Here is a 14,557-nt window from a genome sequence, read left to right on the forward strand (position 1 = left end):
GAATCGTTAGTAATTACTGCTGCAGTTTACCATGTCTTGTCATTAGCTTCCAAAAAAGAACTCTCTTTGCTGAAGGACAATAGTGCTGAAAAGGCCTAAACAATAGGGATTAGCGTTGGCCCGGTTAGTGTATGCGAATCTCAACAATATTAATTTTAAAAGTAGTTGTACCATGGACCATCACCACAGAGTGGTCCCCAGGACCCTGGCGGATCTGAAAAGGAGGGTGTGAAAAAAAGAGGGGAGTTGGGGGGGAAAGGGGGGCGAGTTAGTAGGGTGTAGTGGGAATAGGAAAATAAGAGTTGGGATGTCCTGTTGGCAGCTTCAGTTCGGTTTGCACCTAAGTGCAGTATTCGGGTCAGTGCAAAATCCCATGTGCTATCGTGCCAAGATATGTGTTGCTAATCTGTTGTTGCGATGTGGTGCAGTACGTGTTGGAATGGTGGGGGCTGGCCAGGGCCCCCACCCGCATTCACACGCAGCCACACATACACTCCAGAGGAACCAAACGGGAGACGTGTAGTCTGCCCGGGTCCCCGGCGCCAACTGCCCGAGGACCATCTTTATTCACACCACGCATGCGCGAGCCTCGGTCCCACTCGCGCATGCGTATTAACGGCATAGTCACTACGCAACATCCCTCCTTTTTCCCTAAACAAGAAACCATGACAACTAATACAATCAACAATGGCAATTCAAACTTTAACTAACAGTCTTTCACCGGTTACGAGGCAGAGTCCATAATAAAGTCTTGGAACCTCTGCGGCGGCTTGTGCCCCGCCCAGCTCGGCTACTTGCGTGCCTCAGCTGTGGGCACCTCTGGTGTCCCTGGAGTCTCTGGTGGTCCATCGTCTCTCGGTGACGATCCTGCGTCATGCTCTGGCCCCTGCATGACGCTCTCTTCCGGGTTTGGCGCCGCCTCTATGCACTTGAAAAATGACGCATTCCTAGTGACAGTTCCCCAGGCATTGGCTGCAGTGATCATGGATCCTTTGACGTGGGTCACCCCCAGTGGCTGCGCCTCGTAGGGTAACGACAACTTTCCTACCGGCCTCCGATTTCGCACCAGCACGGTGTCCTCCACTGCAATCGCCTTCTCCGGGAATCTTCACCGGGCAGTCTCTCTCTCGTTCTGGGCAGCCCTTTCTGCTCGCACCCGGTTGTTGTCAATCTCTCCCGGACAACGACCTTCCACTTCGGGCAGCCGTGCACAGAACTGGTCCAGCGATTCGTCTTCCAGCTGCTTCTCAGCACACATGACAAATCTGTCAAAGTCCACGTTCACCATGGGAAGAAAATGGTCTTGAAGAGCCTGCTTCACGGCGTCGTATGTGACCACCGGGATGTTGAGAGAGTCATATATTCTGTGGATCTCCGTCCCTGCAGAGTACACTATGATGGCGATCTTCGCCTTATCATCCGTTTCCCCTGAGGCCCTGAAAAACATTTCTAGTTTTTTAACACATAGGAGCCATTTCGACCCCAAATTGGATGGCGGGCCTGTGGTGTCAAATTCGGGCATGGGGGCCAAAGTGCTGTGCATCCTGCGTGGGACTGGGGCCAGGGCACCCTCCTCTGCTTCTTCCTCACCCATGGCAATAGCAGTGTCAAGTACTCACAGGATGTTGTTATCCTCTGCAGGTGAAACGAAGACCTGGTCCCCAGATGAAAGATTGTGGAACCCAGCCCAATGGGTCCACGTGTGAAGAAGTGCCTGGCACCCTCACCAGGGCTCTCTTCCTGCACGTTTCCTTTTTTTTTTTGTGTGCCACAGCCCTGCAGCAGGCTAGGGCTGTGGAAGGTCCCAAAAATTTGCCAACAGGGCTCAGGGGATTGCAGTCGGCACACGAGCACCCTCCAGGGCCGCAACCGCTGCAATCCACTTGCGAATTAAGATGGCCGCCGGCCATGCGTGTATGTCCGTGCCGATATGGAGCAACGTTCCCTGCCTCCAACGCCGTCGGAGCAGAGAAGAACTGCTCCAGAGTCGTCCTCGTCGCCAATGTTGGAATGATGGGGGCTGGCCAGGGCCCCCACCTGCATTCACACGCAGCCACACATACACGCCAGAGGAACCACACGGGAGACGTGTGGTCTGCTCGGGTCCCCGACGCCAACTGCCCGAGGACCGTCTTTATTCACACCACGCATGCGCGAGCCTCGGTCCCGCTCGTGCATGCGTATTAACGGCGTAGTCACTACGCAACAGTACGTGCGGGTTGCTGTGCAGAGAAGTGGTTGTGTGAGTTTCTGTGTGAGAAGTGTATGCGTAAAGTTGAGGTTTTAGAATTAGGTTAGCAGGTTCTCCTTACCTCTTTGTCTTTGCGTTTCTGCGCTCAACATCTATGATTATCCTGTATGATTGGAATTGTTGTTTGGCTGCCCAGTTGGCAGGCATGTTGAGGAATGACAGTTTTCCTCTGTATTACTCTAGTGCTATGTGTACCTGTACCTGGCCGATGCAGGCATGCCTCCCCTGCACCCCTGGGGTTGGCGATGTTTAGGTTAGAGGATTCTTGTCACTCCCTGCTCATTCCTTGTGGGGTCCTTACCTACCTAAGTTTCCTCTGTGGGCTAGCGGTATGTGGACATGGGTGGTCGGGGCGTGCCCCCCTCCCCTGGTTAGGGAAGATTAAGTAGGGGATCATGGGTTCCTCCCTGGGATTCTTGTTTCCTGCTGGGCCTATACTTCCTAGATGTTTCCTTCTAGTTCTCAAAATGGTAGACAATGAGAAGAACACAGCTAGATTTGAGATTCCTAGATCGTGGGAGAAAAGGCCTGTTTCAAAAAATGGTAGAAAATGTTAATGTTAATTGTAAAGAGTATTTATACCACACACTATCGCCACCAGAGTGGTCCCCTGGCGCTCTGGCGGATCTGAAAAGGGAAGAGGGTAGGAAGGTAAGTAGGACTGAGCAGAAGAAAGGCAAGAGAGCTGTGAAATGCTGTTTGTTGGCAGCCTCAGTTCGGTTTACACCATTTGCTGAGCTTATGTGTCCTTTTCGGTTGGGTGCCGTCATGTGCTGTTGTGCGAGGCTATGTGTGGTATGTTTTGATTGTTGCTGTGTAGTGAAGTGTGTGTAGTGAAATTATGAAATTATTTTATCAAAATGTAAGACTGTGATGTAAATTGTGATAGGTGTTTTCTGTCTTTTTTATTATGCCTGTTTCAATATGTACTTGTATTTTATAGTGCAAAAAGCTTCTTTTAGCTATATGTACGTAAATTTAAAACGTGATGGATTAGGTGGCACATGCAGTTATGACCCTGTTGCTGTTTAGTGCAACATATCTTAAGGGTGACGTAGATGTTGAATCCTCAAAAATAGCCTGCGTTCGTGTCTGATGCACCATCTCTTGAATTTGAAGTGCTTTTACAAGTAAGAAGTACTTTACAGACTTTAGAATTCCTGTTGCAGCGACTGAGGGAAGGGAGGAGGGAATTCAGACAGATAACTGGAGTCAAGCCAACTACGACTGCCTTGTGCGAGGGTTTCTAATGTATTGACCTGTCACATGTAAGCAATAACCCAATAGACACTGTTTTTACGCCCCAGACAATGAACCAGAAAAGAATATGTGGGTGCAAATAATGTCGAGTTTCGAGCCTTCCATTTTGCAATACATTGCTGCAAAGGCACTTGACCAAGTAGGTCAACGTCCGGTAAACCTTCTGCATGCTCTCCTCCTAGCTATGATGACTGCGAAAGTGCTTTATTGTAATGGGTTGGGCTGGAGAATGGGCTCATCCGGTAAGTGTGGGAAAGGTGCAGTCATGCCTCATGTTATATGATCTGGATTTCCTTCCACCCAAGTAGTGGCTCCAGGAATATGTTTTAAAAATCTGAATGTATTAATATTAAGCATCTTCAAAACCCAGGTCTGTTCTGAGATCTAATAATGGTGTCCAGGTTCGTATCTAGAACTAATCCGAACACTCCTGTCTTTATCCCATAGTCTGAGGCTGGAGAGTGGAAACCAGAGAAGGTAAATCGTGCTGCATGCAAGCCCGGGAGTGGGGAAAGCCTGTGTCTTGGATAATGTGTCTTGGAGTGTGGAAGACCTGTGTCTTGGAGGGGTGTGGGAAAGGCCTGCATTATTGAGTAGTGGGAGGGGTTGTTACCTTGGAGGCCAGGACCTTCCTGTGTGTTACTGGTCCTGGCCAAGACCTGTACCTCCTAGTGGGGACAATCTCTTCTTGACCTGGAGTGTTGGTGTGTAATACGGAATGCCTAGGACATAGAATTGAGACATTCTGTGCCTTGTAGTGGGGTGGTGTATATGCTTTCATCGTTCATTAACCATTCGAAGATACCGTGTTTGTGCCACAGATTGTACACAAACCATTGTCATAAACCAACATGCAACAGCTGAGTCAAAGGACATTTCCATTAGGGCATCCATCTCCTTTTCTTTTGCTTTATTTGTCTTTCTCTCTTTCTTCCACATTTTCTCATCTCTCTAGGGCCTCATTATAAGTTTGGTGGTATCTCAGCAGTAAATACACCGAGATACCACCAAATGGAAATACCGTTACCTCCATTTGGTCCGGCGGTATTACCACTGGATGCCCTAGGGCCAGGCGGCGCTATACAAATAATAAACTAAACTAAACTAAACTAGTCCCCGTTTAATTGGAGTCCATAGGAATAACTGCAGCAGAATTACTGTGGCGGACCAAAACATGGTCACAAATTGTGAGCCTAGACCCGTAATTATTGTTTTCAGTAATCTCTGCCACCAAATATTGCTTCTTATCAATAGCAGTAGACTGATGTTTCAAAGGTACAAAAATGCTTTAACGTGGTAAGGAAATTGACAATGCCCAAGGCAAGCTCGATGACGACATCCACAGTTTACCATGGTTTGAATGTTAATAGTAACAGTACACCAACAGGCTGCATTCTACATCTTTGGCTTGTGTGCAGATGCTTTTCGTTTGTAGCTATTTTTGTATTTGTTTCCAAAGCTGAGGCCCCCATAATTTGATTTTTTACTAGGTTTTTTGTTCTTGTTTTCCTTGGATGACCCACTCATGCGAGTCACGATGCTATTCAATAATATTTTTTTGTAAATGTGTAGTTGGAAGAAATTATTTATGATTTACAAAAAATATATAGATATGCTCTTGACTGGTTTTTCATAGATCCGCTGTCATTTTGGGATGTTATTTTGCAATAGTTTTACTGTGGTTTTGGAGACTTCGGTGAATGGGTTTTGAAAAAAAATCAACCATAAACGCCTGAAAACGTCAGGACTTGCATTATTGTTATGGTAGTAGGCACTGCTTTAACTTTTTCTCTATCCATTCAAATTCTCTAGGAGACATAATGAAGTCTACCAGGGTCACCAATGGCGACACACTGCCCAACTTTTACAATAAACAATAGGTGCATTGGTGCACAAGTATATATGTTTATTTTATTGTATGTATTGGTGTTTTGCATGACGCTATCTGCGAACAAAGTCGCTTTGTAGCACTTCAAGAGGAAAGTGGGAGCAGGCAGGGGCTCAATGTTACAAGTCTTAGTACATTTCAGATCAGCATGGCATTGGGAACGCGGGGGTAAGTTCCTAAAAGCATGGTGAACACACAACACATAGCTATCCTCCATCGCAGAGTTGCATGTAGGAGGTCTGGTCTCAGCGAGGCAGGAACTACAAGCAAGCAACAAAGCTTACAGTTTAAAGTCTTCCAGATCTGCCTTACGGTTGTGCTTCATGACCAGTGGTAAGAGGTAGGGTTAGGAGGTGTGCAATTGTTTGAAAAGGTGGGTTTTGGTACACTTTCGTTTCTTAAAAAAAAAATATTTATTAGGCTTTCATCAAAATACATATCCATCACATAGGCTTCAGCAAAATAAAACAAATACAATTAATTGTAACTAACAATATCTATACAACTATAATACCATTCATCTAAATCTACAATCATACTAGACCTTACCATTTAAAACCACAGCATATTACAATTCCCATGTGAAAAAAAGCATCTACAAAATACAATTTTCCACACATAAACATACAAAACAACACATGAAACAATAAGAAAGGAAAAGAGAAGGAAGAAGAGAAGAAGAGAAAAAAAGGGGGGCTCCCTCTTCCCCTTCCCCCTCTCTTCCCTACTTCTCTATTAGTCATATAAGGTATTAAATGAGCCCCACAAAGAAAGATAATAATCTTCTCTACCCTTGTCCACTTTCTAAAACGTTAGTGACTTTCTTCCTCTCTGATTTATAGTCCATAGTCAAGAAAGTCCTGCCACCTAGTGGATCAATTCAGGAACTCGGGCATGATTCTATATAGCTGGGAGGACTGCTCTGGGGTCTGACAAAAGGGACCCGTGAAGACCAGAATCTTTGCTTTTCATTCAACTATCCTTGGCTGCATGGCCGGCCACTTTCTCAACAGAAAATGTCATCACCAAGATACCTCTTGAGGAGATAGTGCACTTTATAATGTGTAAGCATTTAGCTGTGTGGGAGGCTCGAAGCAGCTGACACCGAGATGCAGTTCTCAAGACTAAGGTTTATTTTCAATAACCGAAATAGAAGGAAAGCTCCCCTAAACTAGTATTATGTACAGGGGAAATTGGGCCTCATCATAAATTGGGCGCAGCGGTAGAAATGCAGCAGTAATGCTATTAGTCAGAAAGTCGCCCAGCTTTGTCTCCAGCTTTGAGCTGGAGGTACATATGGTGACTTTCCACCCATTTACGCCGCTATTACCGCGGCGCCATTAGCACCCACTTTCTAGAACTCTCTCCCCCTCGCGCTCCGCCTCATAGAGGATCACCTGGCCTTCAGGAAAGCCCTCAACACCTGGCTGTTCCCCCTGACTTCCTGATCCCCTGCCTCCCACGCCCACTCCCTGCCTATCGCACACACATTTCATCCTGCAGCCCCCTCCCCCGCACATACTCCCCCACCTGCCCATCTGTCAGCTACTAGCCTTTTCTTTCCTTTCATCCACTCTGCTCCGACATCCAACTTTCCTTGTGGTACGCCAAGGACACATGGAGGAATCAGGAGGTAAATCCAGCAACTCGCACCTAGAACAAATGCTGACAGTGGGCCAGATATTGCACTAATATGGGCTTGGAGGGGGGCAATGCATCAAACTTAAAATACACCTTGGGAAAATCACAGTGATCATCCCACAGGAGGACTACCAGGCACCTCGGACCCCTTGCTCGTGGTTGGCACGGCAGGTAACTCTAAAAGCACAGGATCATGGGCCTGGCTGCCACATGTAATAATACAATGTGGTCCTTATTTTGGCACTAGAAGGAACTAGGGATGGTAATCTCTCACTCTAAGAACCTCTCAGAGTGTGAGTTTTATGCATTCATCAAGCACTTAGATCTCATGTGAAATGTAGCACTGCTGCTTGTACAAAGATGGAACCCAGGAAATAGACACTGTTCTTTGTACAGCTAACCCCTTTCTCCTCTCGCACACTGCAGCTAAGGGCAGTCTCTGCCTCAGACTTGGGAGTGCTAGCTGTGCGGAGGAGGAGGATGGGCTGATCTTCCACACCTGTTGCTGCTTGCACCTTTAAAAATCTGTCCTTGTGGCGAAACCATGGCTAAGGGCAGTATAAGAAGTGTACTGAAGCCAAGTCGAACCTTCTTTCTATTCTAAGCTGCCCACGGGGTTCTAAAAATGCTATTATTAGTGCCAGGTCCCGTTATAAGAGGGTTCTGGCTACCAGGAAAAGGGCCAGTGAGGCAGAAGGCTGGGATACCTGGGTTGGTGCTTCCAGGGACAATGATACAAAACATTTTTGGGAGATCGCCCAGCGTGGTCCCCTATATAATATAACTTAGATATCCCGGTCAGCAATGTGCCTGATAAGACTTGGCTGGAACATTTTTCCTCCTTACATAGTGCCTGTCGGGGGACTGAGCACGGTGGTCCTGTTACTGTGGGTAGCACAGGGTGCAAGGCTATTGGCGGCAATGAGACAAGTATTGTTTTCTTGGTGGATGAGATTAAGAAAGCTATAGGTTGCCAACTCTGTAACCGAGCTCTAGGTCCAGATAATGTCCCGGCAGATTTGTTTATCATGGCTCCAGATTTCTGGCCTGCTGTTCTGGGCCAGGGCTTTAATGCTATCTGTGCGGCACCTCCCTCATGGCCTAGCGCAATCCAGCCGATCTATAAAAAGGGACCCCGGGCATCTCACACATCATACAGCCTATATCGCTTCTAGACTCTTTTTTAAATCCTAGGTTATGCCATTCTGGCCCACCCTGAGAAATGGGACACGAATAGTGGGGTTCTCTCTCAGGTTCAGCTGGGATTCAGGCCGGGGTTGGGCACGGCAGCGCAGGTTCTCAATCTCTATCTTGTAACCGCACACTCGCTTTATGTAAGGGAAATGCCTATCTATTTGGCAGGAGAAATACTGGGTCGGTCCCGTTTTTTTGTTTAAGGGGATCAAGTTGCAAAAGGACCAGGGGTACAATGTATAAAAAGAGAACAAACAACTCAATTACCCCTCTTTCAGTCCACCTCGATAGCTTGTCAGAAAAAGGACTTATGGATATGTTATCTATTTCACATATCCTATACGAATCATGGATTGCCAAACCATTTACACATAAATTAATACATTTTTATTAATTTATGTGTAAATGGTTTGGCAACCCATGATTCGTATAGGATATGTGAAATAGATAACATATCCATAAGTCCTTTTCTGACAAGCTATCGAGGTGGACTGAAAGAGGGGTAATTGAGTTGTTTGTTCTCTTTTTATCTATTTGGCATTTATGGACCTGAGCACGGCTTTTGACAAGGTGAAGTTGTGGGATGTACTCAGGTCACTGAACTGCCCTCCAGATTTGGTGAATCTTTTGGCCAGACTGCATGAATCCACGCATGCGATTGTAAGGAGTGGCGCCAATATACACTGTACATGTTTTTTCACAGTTGAACTGTGGGTGTGCCAGGGATGTGTCCTGGCGCCTCTCCTTTTATGCTAGCAAATTAATGGCCTCTACAAACACTTCTCCTGATGTACCCAGGATAGGTGGTCGGTCTCTGCCAGTTCTTGTATATGCAGATGAATCTGTCCTGATGGCGCGTACGCCGAGAGCTCTGGAGTCCCTCATCTCTGACTATGCTGTTTTTATGGACTGGTTAGACCTAGTGGTAAATGTAGCAAAGTCAGCAGTAATGCTCTGTTGGAATGGAGGGTGCATGGTTACATTTAGGGCTATGCATTGTAAGAGCAATGTGATCCCCAGGGTCGATCATTTCGACTACCTGGGGTCAGATTTCCTGCCAGTTTCTGTGCCACTGCCCATATATGAAAACAGGCTGTATGGTTCAAGCAGGCCCTGGGGAAGGGGGCAGGGAGTTACCAGGGCAATGATCCTGTTTAGAGCCAGACCAATCAACGTATTGCTCAAATTGTACAAAGGCAAGGCAGCCTCGGTGGCCAGATTTCAGCCAGACTTCAGCACTGCCAACGCGGGGAGTGCTGTGTGCCTTCTTAGAAGGGATTACACCAGGACTTTTTTTAATCCATTGTTATTATGGACATGATATAATTGCCCAAATCTTTTTGTTTTGATAAGGACCCTGGAGAGGCCGAAACACGTGTTAACAATTAATGGGCAAAATTGTTTTGTTTGAATTGCTTACAACAGATAAAACATTTTGAATTCAAATTGGATCTTGTGTGGCGCAGTCAATGTGTGGTCCATAATATTTTTTCTTTTGGTAACCAAGGAGGTAGGAGTATTGGTTCCTCCACTAATCACCACACTGACGTGACACTCCCCAATGGTGTTATACTGTGGTCGCTAACAGAAGAAGTTGAACCCTGAACAAACCCGGAACAATACTTCAGATTTGGTATGGAGCTGTGGGGCTATGCTAACCCTGAAGCTGTTCAAATAGTGGAGAATCATTTTTTCAAGAAACTGTTGGGCCTGCCAATGTCAGCTCCGAATTATGGAGTATACATGGAGTTGGTCTGCAGGTCAATCGGGCATGTGGTTTCCTTGCAGCCCGTCCTGCACTGGCATAGGCTTTGGGGCAATGAAAGAGCTATTCTCACTCATGAATTGATCACTTCCATGATTGCTAAAGATTTTGGTGGTAAGGTCTCATGGTTGTGTCACATTATGAAACAACTGAGGGTAATTAACACTACACACTTGATCCCACCCCAGTGTGCTCTCCCGAGGTGAGATAAAATTGTGGACCGCCCGTTTCTATGAGCATGTGAGCTCCAATAGAGAAAGTGGGGACCTGCTGAAACCTAAGACCATAGGGTTAATGACCATTATGTCCGCTGGTGTTCAGAAGTATTTGCTGTGGGCAGAATTTCCAACACACCATGTACTCATAATTAGGGCATGGTTTGATTGTGCTCCATTACGGGCAGTAGTGGCGGCGTGGCCAGGGGGTGGATGCCAATCGGTCTTGCTTTCTGTGTGATGCCCCATACGAGGATCTTGCACACTTGGCATTTTTTTGTCCTCTATATGCAAAAGTGAGAGGTTCTGTCCTACAGCCTTTACTGCTTGAAATGGGTTTTGTCCAGTATCGGCCTGCTTTATTATATTTATTGTGGGCTGACTCACCCGAAGTGGGTTGTTACCTGAGGAAACGTATATGCATAAAAGTATGACATGAGAAGTGAATCTGTATGATCATTAATGTGTTAGGACGTGAACTGTTTTGGGGTCTTTTTAGAGATTTTATAGATATTGTCCTTATTGTACCATTTGTATTGTATCCTGCATTTTGTACTGTTTTTATGGAATGTAATTTGCATTTCTGAAAATAAACATAATGATGATATAACACAAACACTATTACCATAAGAATGAAGCTACTTTTACTGCCTAAAATTCAAATTCAAACTGTAGCTTCCCAAATAACCCTCTATCTCCTTAAACACTATCCCCCCTTTACTCCATAGTATACCTCTGCTGCCCCCATACACGCTTCATTTAGAAATAGGTGACTACCAGGGTCTTGGCCAACCTTGCATATCTTTAATGGCTGAAATGCACACATGCATAATAGCACCTCCCAAATTCTTGGACTCCTGTCCCTCCGAGGGCGTTCAAACAAAAGCACGTTGGGACCATAATTATGGTTAAAGGCGCTATAACAAATGACAAAATGAACGAATGAATCATAAAAACTTCCTTCTACCTTGTCTTTTTGGTCATCTATTTGATCCAACACTAGAGCTCTCTCTCTATAGCCTCTTGGTAGCCTCTCTCAGACCCTGCTCCATCTCTCCCTCAAGCAATTCTCCCTCTTGGGATTCTAATGGGCCCTGGTCTATATATATGCCCCCATTCCTTGTTCTCTCTGTCTTCCTCAGCCTCTTGTCTCCAGCCAACATCTCCTTTGCTATTTATTCCACTCTTGATAACAACCCTCCACCTCCTTCATACAGTTTTTGACAACTCTTTTGAGATAAGAAGCCATTTTCACTAGTGTACCTCTCTCTAGATGGTACCCCTCCTCCTTTAATAACTTCTCCAGATTTAACTTTTCCCCACAAGTGACTCTTTCTCCTGTTAATAATCCCCCTATTCTAACAACATTCCTTACTGATTGAAACCCTTCTCCACCTCCAATTCAGCTCTTCTCTGCCATCCTCCAACTCTCTCCTCCAACCTCCTTTCTCCTCACTAAACCACTGGCTCACCATTCTCCTCAAAACACCTTCTTCCAGCTCATTCCCAAGCATTCCATCCTGTCACACTAAGCTTTAACCTGTTTTTGTCACCTCTGGGGTGGTGCTTAGAGAAATTGATTTAACTTTGTAGAGTGGGCTATCATGTGTTGGGATTGGGCCATGTGCTTGAAGTCATGTGGGTATGAAGCAATGTGGCAAGGGGTTACATTAAGACCTCCTGCCATCTTGGATTACAGAGGGTCCCTGGACATGTGTAAGATCTACTTCCATCACCCATGAACCTCTGCTGCCATTCTCTGATTTAACATGGCCCCCCCCTGCTGTCTGAGTGTACATCTAGAGCCAGAAAACCCTCTGGTAGGTATGTGATGCTTTTCACTATACTTGCAATTTCTTTGTCACAGCAAATGTGTATCCACTACAACACTGGCCAGAGTAAGAGAACAGTATTTGTTTATTTCCTTCCGCTTGCAGACTGCATGAGTGAACTTCCCATTGTTTGAACATAACTTTGTATCTGCAAAACGTCTGTGATCTGCACAAGTATTACTCATAATCATAAATGTTTCCCCTGGTATCTTTGCTAAAGAAAGAAATGTATTTCCTGCTTGCTGTTGACTTTGAAAGGTTGTTACTTTGTTTGGGAGGACTTCATTTCAGGAGCTGGAATGGTTTTCTGAGAGGGTTAACCTTAAGATAAGTAGTATCTTCAAGGGATTCTGACTCCTCCGGGCCCGCGCTCCGGGGCCGTCCCGCGCCGGCAGCCGTGGGACACCACAGACAGCCACACGCGGCACGGCCCGGTGCCCCGGGGCGGGGGCGGTTTCTACTTTCTTGGTGGTCATGGGTGTTTGTGGGTATGGTGGGGCTTTGGGTGCTCCTGTGACTGCTGCATAGGGTTTTATAGCTGTCTTGTTACCATAGATAGCAATAGGGTGTATGGGCATATGAGAATCTATGTGACAATCCCTCGCCCTAGGTTAGGGACCCAGTGGGTGTTGCTTGAGGATTTCCCCCATACCTCTTCTGTGCCCTTCTTCCACTAGCTCAGTGTTTTGGACCGCCCCACTGCGTGGGGCTTTGTATCAAATTGTAAATAACATAACACAACAGTTAATGGTATCCTTAGCACCAGAGTTAGGTGGTGCAGGTATTAATGCTGGTGCTCAGAATGTTGTTAGATTGGGGAACTGAGGCACGGCAAGAGAAAGTGATATGCCTAGCATCACAAAACCTTGTTGAAATGAGTAAACAGGATACGTCAGACCTTCCTTATTGACAGCTGGCATGTTCCCACTTGCAAGAGGTATGTAACCCTTGGCTGTCCAGATGTTTTTGACTACAGCTGCCATCAGCCATTGCCAGCATAGTTTATGGTGAGGCATCAAGGGAGGCTTGGTGCAAACTGTCTAGAGAGACACAGGTTACAGACCCCTGCAGTAGACCATATATCTTTGCTGTGATGTCTAAAGCCAAAGGAACCATGTACCATATGGCCTTGGATGCAATCATCAATAAATCATTAAAAAGTTCAATAAAGTGTGCACACTTGCCCTCTCCTTGATGAGTTGTCATGCTATTTTGTGTACGGCTATTGAGGGTGACTTGTGTGCTAAAATCTCTGTGATCTCTATAATGAGTGTTTTTCCATCTACTTCAGATCCCTAAAGATGAGCACATACTACGATTTCTGAGAGCACGGGACTTCAACATGGAGAAGGCACGGGAGATGCTGTGCCAGTCACTGACCTGGCGCAAACAGCACCAGGTGGATGACATCCTACAGAGCTGGAGCGCTCCAGCTGTCCTGCAAGAATACTACGCAGGAGGATGGCATTACCACGACAAAGGTAAGTCATCCTTCAACATTTTGTATTTGTATCCAGAGGTTGTGTCCCCTTAGGAGCTGCAGAGCACCTGTTACACTTAATTGTTTGTCTTGATGCCAGGAGCTTTTCATACCCCCCTGGAGAAAATGAGGAACTGGGGTTGGCTGGCAGTCAAACACAACCATGTCTCACAGCCAAAATTAGATCGGATTAGCCTCAGCTGAGTCTCAGGCTATTGAAAGTCACTAATAAACCCCCTTGCTTTACAGCCAAAAGTGAGTGCAAGGGTGTTCTTGCAAGTGTGATGGTTAAGAGACAAGTACAAGTAAAATAACTAAATGATACAAAGATTGTACCACACTATTTGTAATGATTAGTGTCACTTTGAACTAATAACACAAATATGGGTAACAAAAAGGGCTCACCGACGTGTTTCAGATGTCGCAGTCCAGTTGCTGGGAGAATTTACCTAGTCACCCTCCTGCTCTGTGCTACAATGGCACAGAGGGGGTGAACTTCTCGGGAAACACTTGTGGGGACAAAAACCCTAGGTGAAATCACCAGGAATCCTTTCTCAGAGGAGGAGTTAATTTCAATTTTCACACGGTCGTCTGAATTGGGAATTCCCGTGGTGTAGCTGTAAATAGAGAACCAGTGTCGAGTATGGTAAGGCAAGCATACTGATAGCCTATGGGAAGAAATCCAATACCTGCTGCGAATGGCTCTCTAATTTCTCAGCGGGATGTCTTTTCAGGGTTTTCTGGGTTTTTTGCAGGACTCCTGAACTAAAGTAGCAAGCAAATAACAAGAGTAAGAGTTGAGGGAGGAACGATAGGATATTGAGGATGCAAAGAGAAGGAACAGGGAACCATACCCAGCACTTCATTTTCTTGTGTAGCACTGATAGAGGAAGCCTGTTGTGGTCGGAGAATCAAAACCGGAAGTTTCAGGTAGAGAATGGAAGTGGGGTGAGTACTGCCGTGTCCGAGCTGTAAAGGGAATGAAAGGATCTGGAAAGTAAGGATACGGTTGGATTTATACTGAATGGTTC

General features: G+C 46.0%; 1 protein-coding gene across 7 annotated transcripts in view; it reads left to right on the forward strand.

Annotated features, from left to right (window-relative positions):
- SEC14L5 (SEC14 like lipid binding 5) overlaps positions 1–14,557 on the forward strand; it is a 765,028-nt gene that overhangs the window by 534,115 nt on the left and 216,356 nt on the right. For 6 of the 7 annotated variants that reach the window (XM_069646047.1, XM_069646048.1, XM_069646049.1 and 3 more), the window contains 2 exons: positions 3,959–3,988; positions 13,338–13,527. In XM_069646047.1, coding sequence (XP_069502148.1) covers positions 3,959–3,988; positions 13,338–13,527 — 220 coding nt within the window. The remainder of the gene's footprint in view (positions 1–3,958; positions 3,989–13,337; positions 13,528–14,557) is intronic. The other variant, XM_069646053.1, reaches the window with a different exon arrangement.

This window comes from Ambystoma mexicanum, chromosome 2p (genome assembly GCF_040938575.1).
Source record: "Ambystoma mexicanum isolate Mex_15411 chromosome 2p, UKY_AmexF1_1, whole genome shotgun sequence".
Classification (NCBI taxonomy): domain Eukaryota; kingdom Metazoa; phylum Chordata; class Amphibia; order Caudata; family Ambystomatidae; genus Ambystoma; species Ambystoma mexicanum.